Source organism: Camelus bactrianus, chromosome 27 (genome assembly GCF_048773025.1).
Source record: "Camelus bactrianus isolate YW-2024 breed Bactrian camel chromosome 27, ASM4877302v1, whole genome shotgun sequence".
In the NCBI taxonomy this organism is placed as follows: Eukaryota; Metazoa; Chordata; class Mammalia; order Artiodactyla; family Camelidae; genus Camelus; species Camelus bactrianus.
In genome coordinates, this window is record NC_133565.1 from 34,890,785 (window position 1) to 34,916,635 (window position 25,851).

A 25,851-nucleotide genomic window follows, 5' to 3' on the forward strand; every position below is an offset into this window, starting at 1 on the left:
CCCTAAGGAGGGGAAACTGAGTGTCGTTAGCTGACAGGTTACCCCGAGAACGATCCGTGCCTTGGGAAGATGGCTCCCACCTGGGGCCGTGTGCACGTGGCCACTGTCTGCCTCCCCCAGGCTTCTCACCGCCTTTGCAGGACGTCTGTCCATGGTCCCGTCTCAGCGATTAGCCAAGGAAATATTCAGAGGCACTGTTATCTCTCCAATGGTGAGAAAACACTATATATCATAATATATATAATTATATACCTATAATTCTTGACTCCAGTGACTCGCAATGGTTTCTTTCTTTGGGTCAGTTCGTATTTCTGCAGAGAGGGAGGCTATGACTCAGACTGGCACCTGGCCTTCCCTTCATTGTCCAAGCATGCCACACAGTTAGTCCTCGAGTTGCTAGCAAGCAGGAATGGGGGGGGGGTGAGGTCAGGGGCTGGCTGGGCTTCAGGCAGCAGGAAACATCTGGGCTGAGTCTGGTCGGTTTGTATGCTGAGCGTGTTGATCAAGCAGAAGTTATGTTACGTTGGAGGAGGGAATCGCACTACAGGTCACCAGTGGGTATTAAATGAGGTGAGTCAGTGAATTCAGGGCACAGTGTAGAGATCAGTGAGGCACTGTGGAGAGATGGACAAAATAAGGAGAAAGGGGAAAAAGAACTCTAGACCTGGAACTCCGAGCCAAGCCACGAGTTTGACCAGACGGACAGAGGTCTGGGCAGTGACGGGGCAGAGCACAGGCCTCCTGCACACCGGCCACGGGCCCTCCCTGTGGTGATGCTGTCATGATGCTGAAAGTGTAACCCGAGAGGCACAGAAGTGTGTGGTCTGCTGAGCACTACCAGGAAGGACTGGAGAAGAGTTTGGGAGAGGGCCTGTGTGGGGACGGATGATGAGGTCACAAGGCGGAAGGACCTGAGTCGTGCAGAAGGGCTGGACGCACCGGCAGGCTCAGGATTTCTTGGTCGCGGCACACTTATCAGTGCCGCTGATGACCGTGAGATGAGCTAAACGTTTTGTGCATCCATGCTGCCTCCCTGCCCTGCGTGTGAGGCCATCGCTGGCCGGGAGCAAACCTCGGAGGAAGCAGAGGGGTCCCTCTGTCACGCCTGGTACGGAACAGGTGGAGACCGTGGCAGGACCAGCTGGGTGGGTCGGCGCTGCACCCACCCAGCGAACACGGGTGCGAGTGCGGGGGGCTGAGCCCGCGCGGGGCGCGAGCTCTTATTCCTGTCCCGCTGTGTCCGCAACGCCCTGCCTTACGGTCTCCAGACAGACCCACATCCCATCCTCCTGGGAAGGCTGGGCCAGGCTGTCTTTAAAGACATGAAACGGAAGAGAATCTTCTCCCCAAGCCCTTGAGATCAAGCCACACGACAAGAGTTTTTATCCTTTTTAGAACTCGCCCTTGGTCTCACCTAGTTCTGGTGTAGCTGGTTCCTTTAACGGGCATCGCACCGCCGCCTAAGGCAGAACGTTTCAGTGACGACACATTTTGATCCTGGGCTCCTATGAGTCACATTTCGTGCTCCTTCCCTCCTCGGTGCCGTGAACAGATCTTCTCTACAGCGATTTTGGCCTTAACGCATAATTAATCTGTGGCTTCCTGCTTTTTATCAAGACACACTCAGCAGGCATTTAACTTCCCCTCATACTGCTTACAAAAGAAGTCGGCACAATGACTCCCCACTCCACCTGCTCTGCACAGCTCCTCATAAACACGGGAAAGCCTCCAGAAGCCAGCGCTCCAGGTGTGGAGCAGCCCTGGAACCAGCGAAGGTTCCAGGCAGGAAGGGCTCCCGACCCCAAGGCGAACCAAAGACTTGAACTGGATTCTCAAAAATCACTAAGTCAGTGCTTTTATGAAAAAGATAGAAACTTGAGAGGAGGCTGTGGAGGACTTTCCCATGTGTCGACGACCTCATGGTTTCCAAATCTGGAACCCTCACACACACATCTCTTGAAGAAAGCAGCAGCTCCTCAGGGGTACAGCCTTTGCTTCCATGACAACCTCCCCTCCAAGAACAGCCATTTTAGGGTCACAAGTAGCACTCTGCTAGAAGCAGGAGGCGACCGCCACGTGCATGAAGGAAATCACGACCGCACAGTCACACACGCCCTCGTGATGAGGACCTAGGGCGTCCTGGAACAGAGAAGCAGCTTCAGTGTCCGACCCCGCAGAACATCCGATCAGGGGTTTCTGGACAGCACTCCCACGCCTGGCTCACCCGTGCAGTTGTCAAGGACTCAGGGCTGTGAGCACACTTCACAGTCCAGACTGCGACGTGGCCCCTTCACACAGCCGCGCTCTGCTTCCGGACTATCACAGCCCTGCTCTATTTAAGTCTCCCCTAAACTCCACCTTCTCCCCAAATCCTTTAACTCCATCTTTTCTCTCCGCTGGCTGGTGGGTGGTTTCCCTGCTGTGGAAACTGGCTTTGTGGGGCTACACGTAGTTCCTGGAGGTCTCAGTGGACTGGGTTCAGGTGATGGGACGGACAGAGGATTAAGAATTTACTGAAGAGGAGGAAGGGAGTTGCAAGTGTTGCTGAGTATGAAAGCTGGCGAACTAACCCTTCAAGCTCCCAAAGCATTTTTTTTCCCTGAAGGTCCTTAGATTTGAGAATGACTTTCGACTGGCGTTTGGCCAAGAGCTCCACATCTGCGACGTGTACGTCAGCCCAGACCTTGAGGCAGGTGAGATGGTCTCTGCCTGTGAACGGGCGCGCGGTGTGGGGAAGGGCCCCCTGGGCGGCCCAGTGCTCAGGGCTAGCCCTTGACCAGGGCTGGGGATGTCCTCAGAGCCCTGGAATATTCTGCTCATAAGAGTTTTCTGTGCAGGAGATCTTGGGTTGCACCGTATCAGTCTGACAAGTGAGCTGAGGCGAACAATGTGGTGGGTGTGCAGGCCTGTTTTGCTGCCTGGGGCCTTGGGCCACAGTGTCTAAGTCTGACCTCTGGGTGCTAGCGGCTGAGTAGCTAATGCCGGTAATGTGGGGGCTGTATGCCTGCGTGATTGAACCCCAATACCCTCCCCGGACACCAGAGCTCGAGGGAGCTTCTCTGGTTGGCAATGCTCAGCTCGTGTACAACACTGTTGGGAGAATTAAGTGCATCTTTGAGCCACTCTACCGGGAGGGGAGCCCTGGAGGCTGGTGCGTGGTGTCTCCGGGACTTTGCACTCTTCCCTTGGCTGATTCCAATCTTTTACTGTAATACACGGTAACCGTGAGCACGGCGGCTTTTCTGGGTCTCGTAAGACCTTCCAGTGGATCTCTGAGCCTGGGGGTGATCTTGGGGACCCCCCACTCCCAACGCAGCGTCACACTAAGGAGCCGTCTCACAGTCAGGCTCAAGGGAGGGAGGGTTTGCTATGTGCCCACCAGCACAGTCCCCGCCCAGGGGTCTCAGAGACCCTCCCAGCCCGCCCGCGAGCTCACCTTTCCCGCAGGAGGCCGAGCACTCTGTCGTCCCCAGCTGCTTCCAGTTGTGGTCCCGGCTCCGCCGCGGGGGCTGTGGCACCACGCTGTCCGGCCGATGGGAAGAGAATCTGTCTGGATGCCTGACCGGGAAGGTCTGTGCGGATTCCGGAGTGAATATTTCAGGCGCCCCGCCGCCGTGCACGTCTGCCCTCTCCTCGTCCCCGTCTTTCTCTGCTCCCTCGTCCTGGCTCCGCCTCTCTGGGACCAGCTGGCCATTGAAGGGCTCCCCTGCGAGAGGCAAGTGCACACACCCCAGAAGGAAGGTGGGTTCGGACGGTGAGTCGTAAAGAGGAAGTTGCTCCAACATTAGACATCAGGAGGCACAAGCTCATTCCTAGCTCACGGCACACAGATTTGAAACAGGCAGATGTTACAAACGGGTAAGAAGAAGATGAACGTCCTGGTGGGGGGTGGGCCAGGGCCTGGGAGAGGCGGCTCGCGTGGAGAGAAACACCGACGGCCAAAGGCGCATAACCACGCTCAGTCCACCCACGACGGGAAGCAGTGTGCAAGGAAGCAGCCGGCAGCAGCAGCCCGCCTGCCTGACAGCAACGATGAGCCCCCAGGAACGCTTAGCGCCCTAACCGCCCACGGAGGGCGCGGGGACCCGCTTTCACACGCTGGCCGGGCCTGCCAACGGACGCAAGGTTTTGGAGGGCAATTTGCCAATATCTCTCCAAATTTTCCACGTACACACCTTCTGACCTTGCGATTCAGTTTCCAGGACATTTGTCCTACAGGTATTTCCATTTTTTTTTTTTTACATAAAGCTGTGTGGACAAGCATGGTTACTAAAGCATTATTTGAAACAGCAAACCTGTAGAACGGACTTACATGTCCACTAGTGGCACCAGTTAGAATAAATTATGCTACAACCACGAATGAAATACTATGTCACTTTTTTAAAAGAATGAAGCAAACACGTGTTGTGACATGGAGATATGACTGATAGGTAGTTGGTGAAAGAAAAAAACGCAGGCGGATCCATGTGTATACACACACGCACGCAGATGTGGCGGATCCGCGTGTGTACATCTACTCATGCGCAGATGTGGAGGGAGACTTTTTTGAGAGATTAATTTGTGTTTTGTTCTTTATCGCATTCCTCCTCCTCTCCTAGTCCAAATGGCCAAATTCTTAGATTTTCTTGCCTCAGATTTTTGCAGGAAAGAAAGAAAAAGCTGCTGGAAGTCAACAGCTCTTCTCTCCCGTGGTGACAGCCTGGGTTCCCCATACGGATAACGGATAACGGATAACGGGTCCCAGAGGGGCCAGTGGAGGGGAGGGAGAAGGGAAGAGTGGAGAGTGCTGAGGAGAGGGAGAGAGAGAGAGAGAGAGAGAGAGGGAGAGGGAGAGAGAGGAAGATGTCCAAAGCAAGGGGAGGTGGGCTTCTGAGGTCTTGGGTCCCCTGGGCGCCACAGACCCTAACTCCACCTTGGGTGAGTGTGGGATCCCCCAGACTGACTGAGGTTGAATTTTCTCCCAGTTCCAAAGAAGTTTCAAGTTGAGGTTAGATTTACAACGACTTATGGGGAAGACTGGCGTGTTTATACCTGGATTGTGGACAACGATTCGGACTGGCTGCAAACGTGTCTGTGTGTGCACAGCAACGGCAGGGCAGGAGCCCACCAAGCTGTTCAAGAGCGATTCCCTCTGGGGCGCTGGGAGAGGACGAGGTTGGGGGTATTGCTTTAAAAAATAAACAGACCTGATACATATTCTTAGAGCAGTTTAAGGCTCACAGCCAAATGAAGCGGGAAGTGCAGGGAGTTCCCACCTCTCTCCTGCCCCAGCCCCGTGCACAGCCTCCCACACCACCATCCCCTGCTAGACAGTCCATTTGTTAAAACAAATGAACCTACACTGACACATCACTGTCACCCAGCGTCCATGTTACGCCACGGTTCACCTTCGGTGCTGTACATTTTGTAGGTTTTGACAAATACAGGACGTGTATGGACCACTGTAGTATCACACAGAGTAGCTCCACTGCCCTGAGATCCTTGTGCTCTGCCAGTTGGTCCCTCTTTCTCTGCCGGCTCCTGGTAACCACCGACCCCTTTACTGTCTCCACAGTCGTGCCTTTGCCAGAGCGTCACACGCGCGCGCGGAACCGCACGGCACGCAGCCTTTTCAGACGGCTGCTTTCACCTAGTGACGTGCAGTTGTGGTCCCTTCGTGTCTTTACGAGGCCTGACAGCCCATTTCTTTTTAGCACTGAATAATATTTCACTGTCTGGAGGAACCACAGTTTCTTTATCCAAATTCACCTACTGCTTCCAAGTTTTGGCAATGAAGGAGCAGCTGCACTTCACTTTACATACGTGTGTTTTGATTGAATAGTGCTCAAACATTCACTAGTTTAATATAAAATAATAAAGCAAATCCTAGGGTTACTGTAAAATGCAGTTGAAACAGGGTTTTCACCACCCTTCCTCTAGGACGTTACTATTGAGTTGCCTACTCACAATACTTCAGGGTTTAAGATACTATATGCAAATTAAACCAATAGAACTGAGCCCAGCATCCATGCTGATATAAACGAGACTAAGATGTTTCAGATAAAACATTCGAAAGGCTTGTATGTACCTTGTACGCACCGGGCACGTGCTGGGAGGGAGACCTGATTCATTCCATACCCCCTCCCTCCCAAACCAAACCTTTGGGTGCACGTTCTTTCTCTCTATTTTGTAGACTGTGAATGTGTTCAGGGAAGTTACTGACTTGCCTGAGGGCGCACAGCAAGAAAGTGGCAAGTTGAATTCAAGCTTTGGCCTCCTGACTCCGCTGATACGGAGGATGAAGCCTGGTCCAGAGTGCCTCTCCTCACCGGCTTCTTCCAGCTGGCCCCTCTGGCCTGCCCTGTCCCAGGCAGCTGATCCCGGAGCCTCACTGCCCATCAGCTGAGACCCATTACACTTGCTGTAAGTCATCATCGTCCCCTATGCTTTCAGACGGTCTGTCCAGCTGCCCCTGTAAATCAGCATCAGACCTCAGTAATCTCAGTATCTTGCCACCTGAACTTGGTTTCTCGGGCTGTATATTACTCCTGGAAACGTGAGTGGGCTGACCTGGAGTTTGGACGACACGTGCACCCCACATGCCAGGCACACACCAGGCTGTGGTCTCCCGGCTGCCAGGTGGCTCCTCCCCGACGTGTGACAATCAGATCACCTGATTATCCAACTGAGAACCCAGGGAAGGATGAATGGACCCGGTCTCGCGTCTGTCCCCTCACTTCCTAGGACAGGGGTTGGACCAGGTCCCCTCTGGACAATGTCACAAGCACAGGGGCTAGTGACCCAGGCTGGCCTGAGGTCACTGTGGGGCCTGGGCACATAACGCTTCCATTTCCTTACTCCTAAAACGGGGCTAGCAGTAGTGCCTCCCTCTGGGCCCCGCTGGTCGGATGGGTTAGTCTACATAAAAGGCTCAGCAGTGCCAGCAAACAGCCAGGACTCGGCGTGCGTGAATGATCACAGTGTTCCTGCAGACCTTCCTGTTTGAAAGATGGAAGAGACAGCCTCCATGTGGGTGGTGGGCTCCCCCATCACTCAGCGAAGATCCCGGCCAGGGGCTGTGACACACGCAGCAGCACCAAGCGAGCGCTGCCGGCTCTCTGCCAGCGGAGCCCACGGGAAGCGGGGGCTGGCAGGTGAGAGCTCATTCTTCTCTTCTCACGGGTCAGAGGAATGTTAGCAGAGGCAGGAGGGGACCAAGAGAAAAGGCAAGTGGGAGGCAGAACACTGTCCCTCTGAAGATGTCTGTGTCCTGATCCCTGGAGTCTGGCTTGTTATTTTATGTGGCAAAAGGGACTTTGCAGATGTGATTAGGTTCTCCTGGATTTTGAGATGGAGAGGTTGTCCTGAACTGTCTGACCGAGCTCAGTGTAATCAGAAGGGTCCTTATAAGAAAGAGGCAAGAGGGCCAGAGACAGAGAAGGAGGTGCTGAGAGAAGAGGGTCAGAGGTGAGGAGAGATGTGAAGGGTGCCACCCGGCTGGCTTTGAAGATGGAGGGAGGAAGCGGCCGTGAACCAAGAAGTGTGGTGGCCTCTTGGAGCTGAAAAGGGCAAGGAAACACATTCCTTCCCAGAACCCGTGGAAGGAACATAACCCGCCAACACCTTGATTTTGGCCCAGCAAAGCCCATTTTGCAGGGAGGGAGAGGGTATAGCTCAGGGGGAAAGCGCATGCTTAGCATGCACGAGGTCCTGGGTTCAATCCCCAGGACCTCCACTATAAATAAATAAAACCCATTTTGGACTTCCGACCTCCAGAACTGTAAGACAGCACGTTTGTGTGGTTTTATGCTCCTAAGTGTGAGGTCGTTTGTTACAGCAGCAGCGGGAAACTAATACAAGACGTGGAACTGGAAAGTCAGACCGCGAATGTTGACTTCGTGTTTGGGTCATGTGCATGGGACACTCTTATCAGGGAAGCCTCAGGCAGATGGCGAAGCATCCTCTGATTCCAAGGCCCCTTGACTCTAAAGTATGTGTCCGCGGGTTGTCTCTGCGCTGACTGAGAGACACAGGGTGGACACACAAGAAGAAGAGGGAAGGGCTTTAAAAGTGCTTGAAATAAAATAAAATAAAATGAAATAAAATAACAGCGCTAGGCAGCAGAACAAGCGGCGGTACCTGGTCTCCTGTGAGGCGGCGCCGGGGCGCTGATGGCGTTGCCCCCCATGATGACGTACTCGTAGTGCACTCCCGGGTTAGGCTGCTGGTGGATCATCTGGCAACACAGAGGGGCGCGTCAGCGCCTGGCACGCGGGCACACCCTCTCCTGCTGGCTCCGGCCCAGCCGTGTGAGCGGCACTGACTGTAACTGAGTGGACGGATTCACCAATATTAATCTAATAATGGTAGCGGGCCGGGGACAGACTAAACGAAGGCGGTTTCCAGATGGCTTTTTGCTATTGGCTTTTGAAGAATGAAGAACGTCGTCTTTGAGAGAATCAAGAAAAGTAGGCTGCAGGTTAAGATTTTATAAATTCCTAATAGGAAGAAGGGAGCCATGGTAGTGAACCCGCCCACTGGCTCCCAACCAGCCTCTACCACAGCTTAGATTTTGCTCACGGTTCTCAGAATGTCCAAAACAGACACTGAAGTTTACCCTACGGAGAAGCCGTCTGGACACCAGGTGGCCGGACAGAGCCACGCGGAGAGGGGCCAGACCTCCCGCAGAGCCCTCCGACCCCCGGGCCCAGCAGGCCGACTCCGGAAGGGTGGGCCCCAATCCTCTCCCTCCCTGACCCTCTGGGTTCCAGGCCCTCTCCTCCACGGAAAGTTCCAGAACCACAGAGAGATGGGGTGAGAAAAACCGGCATAAGGTAAGTAAGCTTCCCTGGGCCCTGTTCTCTCAGGAACCCTCAACAAAAGCCGCAAGGGCTGTGGAAGCCAGCGGTCAGACAGCCCAGGACAAAGCCACAAAGCCAGCCAGCGAGGCGCAGCAGAGCAAATCCCGCCCTGTCGGCTCTGGAGCGCAGACTCCTTTGTGCCCCAGGCTTTCCGGGCAGGAGGAGGCAGGGTGGGGCACTCAGTGGAGCAGCAGACCCGAAGCTGCAGCGAAGACTCGGGCGGGCGAGGAGACAGGGTCACGCCGCGCGGCTTCTCTCTCCGCTGCTTCCTAAAGGGGCCCTCCTGCTCCCCAGCTCTGTCACCTGGAGCAGGGGCCTTAATCTCTCAGCGTCTGACGTCTTCATCTGAGAAGCAGGAGGCTAGACTCACAGCTCATCTCTCAGGTCCTTTTAGCTACACATGTCCACTGAGTCACACTGCATGGGTGGGTCCTGTTTGGTCTAGGAGGCTGTCTGTTCTGTCCATTTACACCATCAGCCCTCACCCTTTCCCTACACGTAAAATGGGGCCTCCAGTCTATAAGTCATCCATGGAAGGCATTCGTGAGAAGCCCTGGGCTCCTGGCGTCCAGGAACCATGGCGGGCAGAGAACCCCCGAGGGACACGGTGCTGTGACCTTGGGCTCCGCTGTCTGCTCCAAGCCCCTCACTTCTCTTCTCACACAATCCGACAGAAAACCCTTCCCCTTCCTCCTTCCTCTGCGCCTCTTCTGAGGCAATGTTCTGCCAGTGCACATCCGTCCCGTTTGCGAAATTATTATTGGCCACCACATCCCAGACCACCCACAGTGGGCCTTTCACACCATGAGTTTTTACCTCTGATGCCATTTGAAACTTACCTAGAGTCCAACAACCAACTGGACGGTCTAAAAAAATTTTTCAAAATGAACTATAACAAGGCTTCCTTTATAGTTTCTAGTCCATGGGCCACTGGGCCCAGGAGGAATGAACAGGTAACCCGAGAGCTGGAGAAGTAATATTCATAAAACTCGAACTCAGCGGTGTCGAGGAGGCCAGCGAGGCTCTGGAGGTGGTGAGAGGACGCATGCCTAGCGGGGGCTCATTCTTTTTTATCAAAATGTGACTTTGAGCTTTTCTTTCTGGTCATTTTTTTACTTCCTGATCTTTTTAAGGAGGCTGGATTCTAGTGGTTTCAGTTAAAAATAAGGACAATTTTAAACTCTGGGGCAACTTAGTGCTTTAGTTTCTTGTAAAAGAAACCAGAGTTCTGGCTTCTGCGAAGCGGGGGCCTTCTAGTAAACCTCTGTATTGTGACTCTGAGTAACCTGCGGGCTGGAGGACCCTGGAGCTCTCGTTTCTTCACTTGCTTTAATGGAATCTGAAGAGGGCTGGGGGCTGTGAGTGGTCCTGTCTTGCTTTAGGCATTTGCTTTCTTTTGCCATAAAAAAAAAAAAAACACGCCAGATTAGCACAGGAGGAGAGGGCCTGGCGGAGACCCAACGCTCATGAAATAAAGGATGTATTTTGCCTCTGATTTGGTTCAACAAGTAAAATTGGTTTTACTGGGTCAGTTAACTCTGAGGGTGAAAGCATCTGGCAGAGTGTAAGGTTTCTGTGAACAGGGCACCGTCAGAGGTGAGGCGCGCAGACGAGCGCCAGGCTCGCAGGGCACTGCCGGGGCGCCGCTCAGACGGTCTTCCTGAGCCGCCCTTCCTTGCTCTACGTGGGACCCCGAGAAGCAAGAAGGCAGAGAGCCCGGGCCACAGCTCAGACTCACGTAGACGTCCAGGATCTCGTTGGTGGGACCCTCCGCCAGAAAGGACTCCCCGGCGGTGCTCGAAATCTCGTTCGGACGCTTGTAGGTGAACATGGTCCCTCCGCCCTCGTACTTGCCGGGCCGGTCAATGGCCCAGTTCCCGTTGATGATGGAGCGCCCGGAGCGGCTTCGCAAGGCTGTGGAGAAAGACGAGACGGTCCTCGGTGAGCCCGGGTGTGCAGGACAGGCTGCCGGCCCAGCCGCCGCTCGCTCAGCCGTCAGGTTTGTCCTTATGACGCACTGCGAGCCGGGCGCCGGCCTCAGCCCTGGGGCGCGGGAGGCACCCAGAGCACCCCTTTGGGCGCAGTCACGTCCCCAGCCCACTTCCACCCCTCCCGCACTTGGACTTGGTCTAGAAAGGAAGGGCGGAAGTGGTCAGGAGAGAAGGATGTGGAAAATGAGAGGAAGGAGAAAGTTAGAGCAAGAACATAAAAGGGAGGGGGAGGGGGAGGGGGAGCAGGGGAAGGGAATTCTACCCATTTTCTAGGTGAGAGGTCGCACACTGGCAGCTCATGAGCTGATTTTGGCCCACAAATGGGCTTAGTTTGGCTATTGTAGTGTTTTGTTTTGTTTTGTTTTTAATAATTCAAACCAAGTTTAAGAACTGGGAGGTTTCCCATAAAAAATTGAGAGTTCTAGCTTCTCTTGTAAAACAAGAAGACATGTTAACATTGGCTCCACGTTCCCTCATGGCAGCAGTCACGCAGCTGAGGACGCCCTGTCAGACGGGGCTTGCGTGCTCGGCCGGCCCCACTCCCCGCCACTCCCCAGTGCTCCCCCACGCTGAGGCTAGGCCTCAGCTTCTTCCCCACTGATTTATGAATATGGATTACTTACTCCATTTATGAGCATGCTTGAGTTATTATTTTTCTTATAGACTAGAATTTTTCTTACAATTCTTTCTACTTGTATGTCTACTAAATGTGGCAAAGCTAAAGACAGGCCAAGCCGGTCACATGATTTCCCCTACTTGGGCACCTCCATTCATTTATATTACCTGGTTTCTGTGGGCTTTTTTCTCTTGGTTTTTCTCTGATTGATTGATTGATTGATTTATATTGAAGTATAGTTGATTTACAAAGTGAATATATATGTGTATATATATGTGTATATGTTCTTTTTCAGATTCTTATATATATATGTGTATATGTTCTTCTTCAGATTCTTTTCCATTATAGGTTATTACAAGATATTGAATTTAGTTCTCTGTGCTCCACAGTAGGTCCTTGTTTATCTACTTTATATACAGTAGTGTGTATCTGTTAATCCCAAATTCCTAATTTATCCCTCCTCACCTTCTCCCCTGGTGACCATAAGATTGTTTTCTATGTCTGTGAGTCTGTTTCCATTTGGTAAAGAAGTTCATTTGCATCATCTTTTCAGACTGCACGTAAGGTGACAGCATGTGGTGTTTGTCCTTCTCTGTCTGACCTGCTGCTCTTAGTGTGACCATCTCCGGCCCCCTGTTCGCTTTCGAGGCGGTGAGCTGGGTTAGCTACTCCCACACACGCTGCCCGTCAGCCCTCGCAACGCTGCTAAGAAGGTGTGCGTCCCCATCGTTCGGAACATGGTTCAAGGATGAGGGGGACTTGTTCAGGTTCACGAAGAGGGGTGACAGAACTGGGATCTGCAGTCCACGCCCCGGAGGGAGGTAAGAAAGGAGAAGAGGGGCAGGAAACAAGGCGCCAGGGTTACCGAGGAGAAGGGACAGCACCTGACAGCAGACTCTCCTCCCTCTGACACTCGGTACCTTGAAACCCACAAGCCAACGGCAAACTGGATGTAAAGGAGATCCTGTTTCAAGCGGCCTGGTCACAGTGGGCCTGTGATGGTCACTGGCTCTGTGTACTTTCAATTTATAGAGTTACTGAACTTAACTTTCTACAACATATTATGAAAAATGTATACATAAACAAAAGTAGTGAGAATACAGGCATAGAAAAACACACTTCTGGTTACCAGCGGAGAAAGAGGGTGGGGAAGGCTAAACTGGAAGTTTGAGATTTGTAGATACTAACTACTATGTATAAAATAGATAAACAAGTTTCTTCTGTACAGCACAGGGAACTATATTCAGTATCTTGCAGTAACCAATAATAAGAAAGAATATGAAAACAAATATATGTATGTATGTGTATGGCCGAAACATGCTGTACACCAGAAACTGACACAACATTGTAAACTGACTATACTTCAATTAAAAAAAAAACTGAATTATTGGAGGAAAAACGAAAAAAAGTTCAATTAAAAAAAGAAGTAGTGAGAACAGTATACTAAACCTCCATGTACCCATCCCATCAACCAGCTTCAATAATTATCATGGCTTAGCTTGTTTCATTTTGCAAATCCCAGACACTGTTCATCCTCCCATTTTTCAGTAGGCACCTCTAAAGCGTAAGGACCCTTTGTTTCTTTAAGCCGGTTTCAGCAGCGTGTCTGCAACGGGCCTTCCCAGTCCTGCAGAGTCAGAAGCTGCTCAAAGGGACAGAAGAGCCTCCAGGGTCGAGGCGGCCTCCCCTGCAGACTCTGTCCCTGGCTGGCTGCGTGCCGTGGCTCCGGGGAGACCACAGCTGTGGGACACCAAATTCCAATTTGGAAAATCAGCTCAGCTTACGGAGTGGCAAGGAAGGGTCAAGAGTCGAGACTGAGGCTGAACAGGTTTGGGGCTGTTTTCCCTCAAAAGCACACCTCCTGGGAGTGGTCCCTACGGTGTCTCCATGTCCTCACCTTCCACTCATTTCTCAGCCATCTCCAGTCGGACTCCTGCCCCCGTTACTTCACAGAAACAATTCCAGCGAACGTCGCCAGGACCTCCGTGTCGCTAAGCCCAGTGGGCACGTTCCAGGCCTCCTCGTGGACGTGCCGGCGGTGCTCGGCACTCCCGGGCGCCCCATCCTGTCTGGGACATCCTTTTCCTGGTCTCTGGGCACCACACGCGGCAGGCTTTCCTCCTGCTCTGGGGCTGGCCTCTGGTCCTTCCTTCCCGTCTCGTCCTTCTCCACTCAGCCGTTACATCCTGGAACCCCTGAAGGACTCAGAGCAGACCTGAGCTGGGCGTTGTCCTCCTTCCGTGGGCGGTTTCCTCTATACCCACAGCGTAATGACTGCAACCCAGTGACTTCCATATTTATGTTTCCAGTCCAGGCGTTTCCTCTGGTTCCAGACTTTTACGTCTCATTGCCGCCTTGACAGCTGCACTCAGAGGTGTCGTGTGAGACTGAACTCATCCTCAACCTCATCTAGCATTTCTTTTTTTTCAATTGCAGTATAGTTGATTTATAATATTATATTAATTTCAGGTTAACAGCATAAAGATTCAGTGTTTTTACAGATTACACGCCATTAAAAGTTATTACAGGATAATGGCTATCATTCCCTGTGCTGTGTAATGTATCCTTGTTGCTGATCTGTTTTATACATAATCGTTTGTGTCTCTGAATCCCTCCCCCCCGATTTGCCCCTCCCCCCCCCTTTGGTAACCAGTAGTTTGTCTTCTGTGTCTGTGAGTCCGTTTCCGTTCTGGATGTACGTTCATTTATACTATCTTTTAGATTCTCTATAGAGGTGATATCATACAGCATTTGTTTTTCTCTGTCTGACTTATTTCACTAAAAATAATATTGTCTAGGTCCATTCATGTTGCTGCAAATGGCAGAATTTCATTCTTTTTATGGCTGAGTAATATTTCATTATATATGTAAATCTCAAAACTTTATCCATTTGTTTGTTCATGGGCACTGGGGTTGCTCCTGTGTCTTGGTTATTGTAAAAAATACTGCTGTAAACATTGTGGTGCACGTATCTTTTCGAATTAGCGTTTTAGTTCTTTCTGGATACCTACCCAGGAGTGGAAGTGCTGGATCACGTGGTCATTCTTATTCCGGTAAATGGCACTACCATCCACCTAATTAGGAACCCAGGACTCATCCTGGGTGCCTCCTCCCTTCCTGGCCCCCTCTATACAATCCATCATCAAATTTATTTGACTTCCTACTTATTTCTTGAACTCATCTTCTTCTCTTCAAGTCCCCTGCCACAGTCCAGGGCCAAGCTCTGATTGGACCTCACATGGACTGATTCAAAACCCTCATTGGTCTTCCTGTTTCCCTTCTCTTCAGCCAGAGTGATCTTTTCAGAATGCAGATTTGATCACCAACTAGGGCTCAAGATCCTTCACTGGCTTTCCGTTTCTCTAGGAGAAAAAAACCCCAACATGAACAGGGTCAGGGCCCCAGGTGACGTAGTCCAGCCCCATCTTGTGTCACTGTTCTCTCTGTGGTCTGCTCCATGACCGTCTTTTAGCTCATCTAATACATCACGTTCCCTCCACGATGCTGTTCCTTCTTCCAGAGATGCTTCTCGTAACTCCAGATCCTGTTTGTCCTGTAGAAGCCAGCCCCGTAGGGCAATCTGCTCTCCCCCCAAGTCCAGGCATCTCTCTTCTCACACGCTCTACGAGAGGCAAGAGCCTCCCCTTCACGGCGTTTAGCTCAGCCTGCACACACACCCACCCAGAGCATGGCCGGATGACTGCTGTCTCCCGGTGCGCCGTAAGCTCCCAAAGGGCAAAGACAGCGGTGTTTCCTCACCGTTGCAGCTCTAGTGCCCAGCACAGTGCTCATCACATAGAGGAACTTAATATTTGCTGAATGCAAAAGTACGTAGTAGAAAAAGACAACAGCTCCAAACAAAGGCAAAGAACGATAAACAGGCAACGCACAGAAAACCAAGTACACCTTCCACGAGCAGATGCAAAGACGCTCTGCCTTGCCCAGAGCTTAAGAAATGCAAATCAAAACCACAGTGGGCTATTCTTGACCCACCGGCTTGGCAAACGTTTTAAAAGATTTCATACTGCCAGAGCTGCCAGGTGCGTGAACAAGCAAGCACCGTGATGCTGTTGGTGATTCAACATACTGCAGGGTGGCTGGGCCACACTCTTAAGACTTCAGATGCCCACACACCTGACCTGAGAATTGTGCTTCTAGGAAACTACCCGAGGACACTCCCCCTGTAAGGATACAAAAGTGTTTTTAACAAGGAAACTCTCTGCAGATGGTTTTAAACAGAGAAAAACGAAAACCAACCTAAATCTCCACTGGTAGAGGATTGCGCAGGTCAGCTGTCGTCCACGACGGAATGCCCTGTGGCCCTGACAACGGTGAGGCAGGTCTGTGGACGTGGGGAAAATGCTCTGTGATGCATTTTTAAATGAAACAAAAATGCAGAGCAGCACATTTGGTGTGGTCTCGTTCGTGATATGCTCTTACTTAATTTTATTTTTTGACTGAAGTGTAGTTGATTTACAACGTTGCATTAGTTCCTGGTGTATGACGTTGTGACTCAATTATACATACATCACAGACTCTTTTCACGTTCTTTTTCATTACAGGTTACTACAAGCCACTGAATATACTGCCCTGTGCTGTACAGTAGGACTTTGCGGTTTATCTATTCTTTTAAATAAACAGCAATACTTTTAAACAAAAACATATATACGACACGTAGGCACACACGTAAAACTTTTTAGAGAAGGATGGTCCTAGAACTGTTAACGTCTGGGGATGGGGCCTGGGGTTTAGTTTGGGAGGGAGATGAGAAAGGAGACATATATCATTTTACATCTTCTTACTATCATTTAAATTTTGTTTTTACCACACGCTTATGTAACTTTCTTTAAAGCTTAAAAATTTTAATTACTATGAAGGACACTGTACAAGCAGAAATGCTCCTGAGGGATGTAAGTACTCTCCCCCTGCCCCACTGCCCTGCTTTTTACAGCTTCTCCTTAAAAAGTCCTATTCAGATCATCAAAAGCCCAGAATGGAGGTAGGTTCTGGCTAAGATTTTATTGCTTTTAATGGCAGTGGTGTAGAAGAGGCTATTACCTGGAAACCAAAAAGTCCATTAAAGCAGCATTTGAAGTACCGTGGAGGGGACAGCTGCAAAGTGTCCCAAGGAAATCAGACACTGCGGCCCTGAATCTCTTTGCCGTCCACCACTGCGTCCCTCTAAAGGCCCAGACGAACTTTAAACTTCTAATAGCGAAGCATTAAATAAAAGCCACATTAGGTTTTTAGCCAGCCTGGTCCTGATTCCATACGCCCACGGGTTAGCTTCTGAAATAGCTCCCAAACCAGCCCCGACCCGGGGCCGGGGCCTCTCACATCGGGCACAGCTGCGCCCACAGCTTCTGGGCCTGGAAGCATTTCCGCGGCTGTTCGTGCGCCCAGAGCTGCCCCACAGAAAGGTGCAGGTGACCCATGGCTCTTGCTGGCGGCTGTGCTGCCTGAAGGTCAGGCTTCGGCAAAGCCTGTTTGAAAGGCAACCCCCAACCACGTCAGCAAGAGGAAGTCTTCACTCTCGTCGGAACTCTTGTGGACACTTGCGTTTTACTCCAGTTCTAGTTGTCAGCGCTGGGCAAGCATGTTCCGCCTAAACCATCTGCACCGGCGATGCCCATCTCCAGGGCTCACACCGGATTTGCTTATACACCCAAGCCCGGCTTCTCATACGCTTTATCCCGGCGTCTTAATGCCCACCGTCGACGTCCCAGCCCCTGGCTCCCACAGTCAAACAGAGAAGGTGGTTTCCTCACAGCAAACAGATCACTGTGCGCTAGACGTCTGTTTCTTCCTCTGGAAAGAAAGGTTATTTGTGATTAGGTAGAGTTCAGGATTTGAACTCAGACACTCAGTTCCACACTCATTCGGTTACTCCAGCGTCCCTCAAAGTGTGGTCCTTGGACCGGCAGCATCAGCATCCTTTGGAAGCTGTTAGATGTGCAGGTTCAGACCGGCTGAATCAGAGACTCAGGCAGGACCCAGCATTTGGGTTTAACAAGAGCTCCAGCGGGTTGTGGCGCATTTAAAGTTGGAGAATCACCGAAGTTCAACCTCCTTTCCTCCTCTCTTATTTTTGAGTCCTGATCAGAAGCGAAGACTTCTCAACCGAGGAACGGTCTCATTCCCTTATTCTGGCTTTGCCTGGGCCGCAGGGCTGACACTGAGAAGGGGGAGGCCCAAGGACCAGCTTGGAGGTCGAGGCCTGTGCTGAGCCCGCCCTGTGACTGGCGCCCTCCACCCCGTCTCCGAGCGTTTAGGGTTCCCGGACCCAGCGGACTTCCAGTCACCAGCAATCAGTCCTAGAGGACGTCTGCCACGTGGCTTCACACACGGGGTGGAGGACGCTCAGGGTGTGGATCTGTGACTAACCCTTGGAGGGTGCGCGCGTAGGACAGTCCAGTTCAACTCAACAAACAGTCATACTGAGACGAAGCCTGCGTCCTGCACTGTTAAACCCTCGGATGCACGATTTCCCCACTTCCCCACCATTACAGGCACCGGATGTGGATTACGGCAGAGGAGCCGCCGCCGCTGCCGGGCAGATGATCAAGTTCCTGAACACGCGGGAAACTGGTCTGACTGAGCCATTTCAGCTGAGTTAATTGCATTGGCAGCCCAATTTATAACTGCATTAAATTAAAAAAAAATAGGATGTAACTTACATATAGCGAAGTTTTTAAATCAGTTCATAGCTGGACGAATTTTCAGTATTTGCATCACGCCTGTGTTACTACTACCTGGATAAAGACACAGAACAGTCCAGTCCCCCCAGAAGGCTCTTTCCTGTCCCCTCGAGTCGCCACCCGACCCTCACAAGTCCCGGGGTCACCACTACTCTGCTGTCCAGCACCACGGCGTCCCTGTTGTTTTGAATTTTGTACAAATGGAATAATAACACACACATCCTTTCACACTGGACACCTTTTTCTTAACTTGATGCCATGAGATTCATTTCCCCTTGTTGCGTTTATCAGTACTTCATTCTTTCTCATAGCAATTCAGTATTATTTTATATGTATATGCCACCGTTTACTCTTCTATTGTTGATTGACTTTTGGGGTGTTTACAGTTTTTGGCTCTTACGGGTGAAGCTGCTGTAAACATTCTTGCATGTTTCTGCTGGACACAAGTCCTCACTTCTGTTGGGAACGTCCCCAGGAGTAGCACTGCTGGGTCACGGTACATGTGTGTGTAGTTGCAGTAGCCGCCGCCACACGTTTTCCCACAGCGGCTGCACCCTGTGATGTTGTTAGGAGCCAAGGGTCTCACTGTGGAAAAGGAGACGTACAAACACGGACTGGGAGAAGGCAACACAGAACCCTGCAGGGATGGATTTAAATGCGAGGTGTCAGTGTGAATTCATGATTTTGAAATAATGTGTGTGCACGTGCATATTTACATGTATGTGAATATGCATAGTTTGCGTGTGCATGTGTACACATACACGTATGAATTTCCTAGCTCTGTCTGCTAAGGGGGCTAAGAGGCAGAGACACCCCACTAGCAATGAGCACACCTGGTGCCTTAATCTTTGTCTCTAATGCCAACCCCATTAAAAGGTGCCTTTTTTTCTGGGAGAAAAGACTGGTTCCAAGGATAGGGTAGGGTAGGTATAAGGTAAGCCTGGAATTAAGGAATTGTTCACAAAAATGATGGGGACATGTCACAAGGACACAGGAGTCACCTGGAGGGGGCTCCTACTGGCCACATCTCAGAGAGTTTGAGCACCCAAAAAGCATGGTAATGAATTATAAATTACTGGAAAAAAAAGAAACTCACGGGTTCATGGCAATAGTAAGCAGATAAATAAATACAGGGGGGAGAAGGCAGCGCTCCTGTTATGAGAGGTGTCCAGGGCTGACTGGTAACTAGCGAGAGGGTCCAGAGCTGGAAAATCATTTTGCAGTCATCATGGTAAAGATTGGATCAGCCAAAAATCATCGACAGACACTAAACCTTGGAGGGAAATTTTGATGTGGAGCAAGGCATTCTGATGGTCTTGCCAGCCCCGCAGACCGCTTGTGAGTTGCAAGAGAGAAAAAGAAAGAGTAATTATCCAATGGAGAGACTGGGCAACACTTTACCAGGTGATCGGAATGAACAGAACCGATGAGAAACGGTGGACCCTGTGTATCTCCTGATGTGGTACCTTGCAAGGACACACCAGCCCCGGCCCAGTGCTCGGGTGAGAGTACAGACCTTCAGTCTAGCCCCGGGGAACATACAGTGAGGACGACTTTATTTTTTTAAAGTGGCGGGAAGTGTATTCTGAAGACATGTCAACATTATGCAAGGTGAAGAAGCAACGAGAGAGAGAAATGCCAACTAAACGTAGACGCTAACGCCCTGGATCCTGAACCGGAGGAAGAGAAGCGCGACAACGGACGTTACTAGATTCAGCGACAAAACTGAGGATGGGCGGTACGTGAAGTACTTGTAAGTGTCATATCAGTGCAGTAAACGAGCGAAGTTGCTGGCTGCGCTGTGGTGACACAGGGAGTGCCCCATTCTTAGGAAGCGCTCGCTGAGGCTGGGGCCTCTGTGCGTGGAGGGCCGTGACGCATACAACGTACCCTCAGATGGTTCAGAGGAGAAAGCATACAGGTGACTCTGGACACGGGAATATAAGGGTCTTCGTGCTATTTCAATTTTGCATCACTTTATGAATTCAAATTATTTCCACATAAAAAGCTTTTTAAAAAACACAAGTTGACTCCTTCTCCCCCAAACACTCATGCCTGGTCCCAGCTCCCCAGAGATCTGGACTTAACTGGGTGGGGTACAGTGTGGGCAGCGGGTGACTGAAAAGCTCCCCGGCGGCACGAGGCGCAGGCAGGGCTGGGGCGGATAACGGAGCTTCCGAAGCAGACGTTGGCGCCCCCGTGTCCCGCACCCTGAGCCCCAGCGGCGCTGCGCCCCGTCCGTGTCTCTGAAACGCCGAGCTAACTTTTGGGAGGTCACTTCTAGAAATAAATAACGTGACGAAGGGGAAACAACACGTATAATCAAACGAGAAGTTCAGACGAAGCCCCAGGACTTGCGACTGTGCTCTGAACGCCTGCTGCGCGGATCGTACAGACATCCCGCCACCGGGACGCTCTCCCCGACTGCCGAAGACCAGACGTGGCTCAAAGGAAGTTTCAGGGCCTGGGCGTGAAGAAGGCCCCGAGGGCAACAGAAAGGAGCGGCATCTACGCATGAACACACATCACGGCTGGTTTCTATTACTGAGCTTAATTCCCTGAACTCTACATGCGTGTACCTGCCCCGCCTGCTTTAAAGGCAAGTCCTGTGGCATTTACCTGTCTGCCCCACGACTTAGCCCGCATTGGCGCTCAGTAAATGCGCGCGGAATGGAAGTAAATGATAAGCTGTGTTGCTCTGATCTGTCTTATTTTAACTTTGGAGTTTAGATAAGGGATTCTTGGAAACTCCTTAAAGTCCTGTTTATATCTGGATATTCTTGTTTAAGAATTCCACTCTCAAAAACGTCCTCCACCCCTCCTGGTCAACATGGTAAACACATGCAGTCGTGCCTAAAAATTCTTTTACAACACACACACACACACAGACACACACACACACACAGACGCACACACACACACACACAGACACACACACACAGACGCACACACACACAGACGCACACACACACACAGACACACACACACACAGACACACAGACACACACACACAGACACACACACACACACAGACACACACACACACACACACACACACAGAGCAACATCTCTCTTTAGACAGATTCAGAGCCAGTCTGATAAAAGTTCAAATGACAGTTCCTGTTAAAGAAATACACACCCATATCACACAGCGGTTTCTCAGTTCAGATCGACTTTGGCATTTTGAGTTTGGGAAGAAATGAACCTGTGTGATTTTCCGCAACATAACGTAACACACTTGGACCCAAAATCAGAGTATCAGAGCAACAGAAAAGCAGGCAGGCGTTCTCTTCCGCACGGGGCGATTACAGGGTGTGACGAGTTTGGGTAAAGGAAACTGCCGACGCCGTTCTTATTTAATTACTAAATCATGGCTGAGAACGGCTGGTTCTCATTCTTTACAATCTTAACATTGGATTTATTTTGACTCCAAATTTCCTTTGAATGCTTACTGACTATAAAGAAAGTTTGTGTGTTTTCAGCCCCAAATAATGTTGTATGAAATGGATCCCATCTAGGGTTTAAGGAAGATAAATAAACTCAACAAAGAGTATGGGGGGGTGCGGCTGGGAAGATGAGACAGCCCACAGCTTTGGGAGTGTGGACACACACTAATGCAATGTGGCTAGAGAGGCTGGTAAAATTTCCGTGGGGTGTAGAGAGTCACGGAGGGCAGTGGCGTCTGAGCAGGAATTTGCAGGGTGAGGAGTTCACCAGGCAGAGGATGGGGGCAGTTCATCAGGGGACAGAGAAGGCGATGGACAAAGGCAGAGGTGGGAAAGGGCCCAACCTTGGAGGGGTGGGGGAGTGTCTGATGTGGTCAGAGCAGGGGTGTCGTGGGGTCCTGGGGGCTGGGGTGGAGCAGGGTGTGTGGAGGGAGAGCCCCTGGAGGGGAGGTGGGAAGGGGACACCGTGGCTGGACTGTGAGAGCTGGATGGTGGGCACTGGGGAGCCGTGAAAGGTTCTGGATCAGGAGAGTGACAGCTGAGCTCTGGCTTTAGGAGGTACCACTGAAGCTGACAGTTTACAACCAGCACAATTCCCCAGTGCCTGCCATGCCTCCAGGCGGCGCCAGCTCGGCTGAGGCAGGCGTCTCGGGGCCACGGCTCCTTTCTAGACTGAGCCGGCGACTTCCCACCAGCAAGCAGCGTGGCATCTCCTCACCCTTCAGAAGGAATTCCAGGAGCCTCGTGACTCTAATGGGTCTCTTTATAGCTCAGTTCTTCCACAGATAAACCCAGTATTTTTCTCACCCAAAAGAGCTGCTTCCTAACCCCTCCTCCTTTTAAAAAAGCATTATTCTCTCATTACTGAGATTCGAGTTTTGGCATCATCTTTGGCCATTCCCTATCTTTCTCTCCTCTTTCCCCTCCTGCATCCGAGTCCTCTTTGCCTCACACCTGGACCATGGCAGACGCCTGATCACGGCTCTCCCTGCGTGCTCCTCTAGCCTTACCTTCCCTCCTGCCCCTCCTCTGCCTCCAAACTTCATGCCTAAAGGGTGACGCCCACCCTCCTCTGATTCACAATTAGTATCTTGTGTGATTTGACCCTGCCTTCAGCTGCCTCACATGGCCCCTCGTCTTCATTCAGTCAAGGATGGAAGATGTTGGTAATTTGTGTCTGCAACTTTTAAAAATTCCATTCCGACTTTTCACAGGGCAGGAGCCCTGTCTTATCTAGTACGAGACAAAAGGACACTCAGTAGCTGTTGTCCAACAAAGCCCGCGTCCTCTCCTCACCCCTGGCCCGATTTAGGAGCTGCAGTCGCCTCCTTCTAAGCTCCCAGCCCTAATCTTAGTGTCTGTGCCCTGTTGTCTGAGGCTCAGTCAATGGCTGTCTTGATTGTTTTATTAATCTAAACCAATTCTGAAGTCAGAGTTTTAGTATTAAATGCACCTATTGTAAATAGAGAAAAATGGCCCGGAGTCTAATGCCAAATGTGTAGCACCAAGCCTGTGGCTCCACAGGAACGACACTGGGGAATGAGGAAAATCCTCAACATCATGGGACAACCAGTGTTTTAAAGTTGATTAGATTGAACCAAAATGCTTTCCCTTTGATTTTACACACACACACACACACACACACACACACACACACACACACACACACACACACACAAATGGCTCCCACATACTGCTGTAAGCACACGCTCTTTTTTTTTTTTAGTATAAACATACAACTGTAGTTTAGTTCCATTCCTGTATAACCCAAAGGCCCCTCAAAGGCGGGGATTTGGTAATTTTTTAAAGAAATTATAAAAATTGATGACTAGAGATAGAAGCTTGAAGCATAAGCTTGAATCCAATGAAAAGATGCAAGGTCTTGTGGGAAATTCCGAACCAGTCTTGTAGTCTGGCTGAGGGTTCCGAGACGGTGGTGCTGAGTGAGTCCTTACTGGTGACTGGTAATGGCAGAAGAAGTTGGCCTAAAAAACACAGGATGTCCTTAGCTGCTAACACAATGTAAGAGTTTTACTGCAGAGACTCGAAGCCAAACCTTGTTGTGTCTTGAGTATGAGAACACTGAGCGATAAATGCATACCAGTTTTAACGTCTTCTGAGAGCAAACATGAGGAAGGAAGTTCCTGCTTAATTATTTGGACCGTTGAGCTTTGATTCTCGCACGTGCCACTCCTCTGAGACTGAGCCACTCACGTCTTTGGAGTTACGAGGGTTACACAGCTCATGATGGCAGCGTGTGTGCCCACCAGGTGCACAGCTAGGAAACGTGTTCCCGTAATGACAGTCTGAAACATTTTTAGATAAAGCCAAATGGAGTCTAACTAGGATGCAAAATCACATTTGGGAGATGAGACAAAATTTCAAAGAAATCTGGGCTTGCCGCAGAACAGCCCTGGCTAACTTCTTAGCCTCAGGTAAGCACTAACTTTCCCAGGCTGCTGGGGCATAAAGGAAAAGGTAAGAAGCACCGGTGGAGGGGATTCAGGTCTGAATCATCTTGAGAATCTGAAAACAGCTCCTTAATTTTCTCGAACACACATCCATCTTCTGCTAGGCTCCTGTACGTTATAATCTCAGTTTACTTAAAAAGAACTTTTTAAAAAATGGAAAATGTCAAACATATTAAAAGTGAACGAGGCAGTATAATAAATTCTCCTCCCCAAGCGTCAGGAACGATCAGCATTCAGCCGTTCTTCACCATCCGGCTCCGACTGCTCTTCCTCGTCTGTTTTGCTTTTCAACGCTTCTCTCGGGGAGGGACAGACTTGTTTTTTCCCCTGAAAGTATTCATTCAGTTCAGACTCCAAGAATAGAGCAGATTTATCTCTTTTGACTTCTCTGCTTTAATTCCATTTCCAAACTGGGTTAAGGCATGTAAGGCGGAGCTCAGAAAGGAATTCACCCGCTTTGGGCACCATTCCCGCACTTTGGGTGCTGAGTGCCGAGTGAGACTGGGGTCCAGGTGGGGTGGCACAGGGCTAGAGCCGGGTTCTCAGGGTGTGGTCCCTGGGGCAGCGGCAGCAGCATCTGAGAACCAGGCCTCCTGAGCTAGAGTCTGTGTGGCACAGAGGGCCATGAACCTGTTAGAAGACACTGGAGGTGAGATGACCGGGCTTCCAGACACGCTCTGCACATCACGGGACACGAGGGAAGAGCTCGTGCAGAGGGAACGCTCCCTGGGTGGCTGCAGGGTCCGGGAACCTCCAGTAAACAGTATGTAAGCATTCTTCCCTTTGGCAACACCGGGGGTAGCTGGAGGTGGCTCTCACACCCTACGTGTGGCACCAAGACAATAAGCAGAAACAGACCTGGGTCTGATTTTTCAGGCACCGGATCAACCACAGACTGACGGACGCTGCGCGTGTTCCCAACGAACAAGCCGTTTAGGTCCACGGTCATTTATGTTGGCTTTTCTCCATTTGGGATTTGCTACTTCTACTCATCAAAACAATCAAGGCTCCAACTACAGATGGCTGAAGATGAAAGTCATTCCTGTGGAAATCCTATTTCCTTTCCCTTAAATTAGTGGTTTTAGAAACTGTGTTCCCTGGAGTCCTGGGGATCTGCACTAAGTTTCCAGATTTCCACAGTGTCCTCTGGGGTCATCGCGGAGAAAGGGGCAGAGTGGATTTGTGTGTGCGTGTGTGTGTGTGGCGGGGGTGGAATCCACCTCCTTCTTCCTTTGTTTATTTAAAATATTTTATTTTACTTGAACAAATAGTTCCTTGGAACTATTAAACTTTGAAAACCTCCACCTCAGAGCATTGACTCAACCTCTCAGGGTGGGTGGGAACTTGAGGCTCGTGGACTTCAGTCTAGCCACCCGTGGAAGTCTGGCATGCATCACCTCCACTTGAAGACGATGCCATGTGACACCCGGCCTGGGGCTCAGCAGCGTCCGTGGCAGGGACTCCATGTCTCTTGGTTCTGATGCCATCAGTCCTTCTGTAGATCAGGGCTTCGCGAACTTGGCTGCCCACTGCAATCACCTGGAGAGTTTCAAAGAACACCGATGCCTGGGCCCTGCCCCTGGACATTCTGATTCAGCTGGTCTGGGGAGCAGTCTGGGCCACGGGAGAGCGCAGAGCTTCCCGGGTGACTCTAATTCGCAGCAGAGTTTGGGAAGCCCTGCCCTCGAGGAGCTGAGACCTGCGCTGCAGGAGCGTCACCCGGCGCTCTCCCTCCTGCGGAAGCCACGTAACAACTCGAACCTGTCTTGCACGCACGAACCTTTACAAA

At 50.9% G+C, this 25,851-nt stretch overlaps 1 protein-coding gene across 2 annotated transcripts in view; it reads right to left on the reverse strand.

Moving 5' to 3' along the window:
- Window positions 1-25,851, reverse strand: part of THSD4 (thrombospondin type 1 domain containing 4) — a 485,629-nt gene that overhangs the window by 26,893 nt on the left and 432,885 nt on the right. For both annotated transcript variants that reach the window (XM_074353946.1, XM_074353947.1), the window contains 3 exons: window positions 10,579-10,754; window positions 8,119-8,215; window positions 3,437-3,706 (listed from right to left, as the gene is read on the reverse strand). In XM_074353946.1, the coding sequence (XP_074210047.1) occupies window positions 3,437-3,706; window positions 8,119-8,215; window positions 10,579-10,754 (543 nt within the window). The remainder of the gene's footprint in view (window positions 1-3,436; window positions 3,707-8,118; window positions 8,216-10,578; window positions 10,755-25,851) is intronic.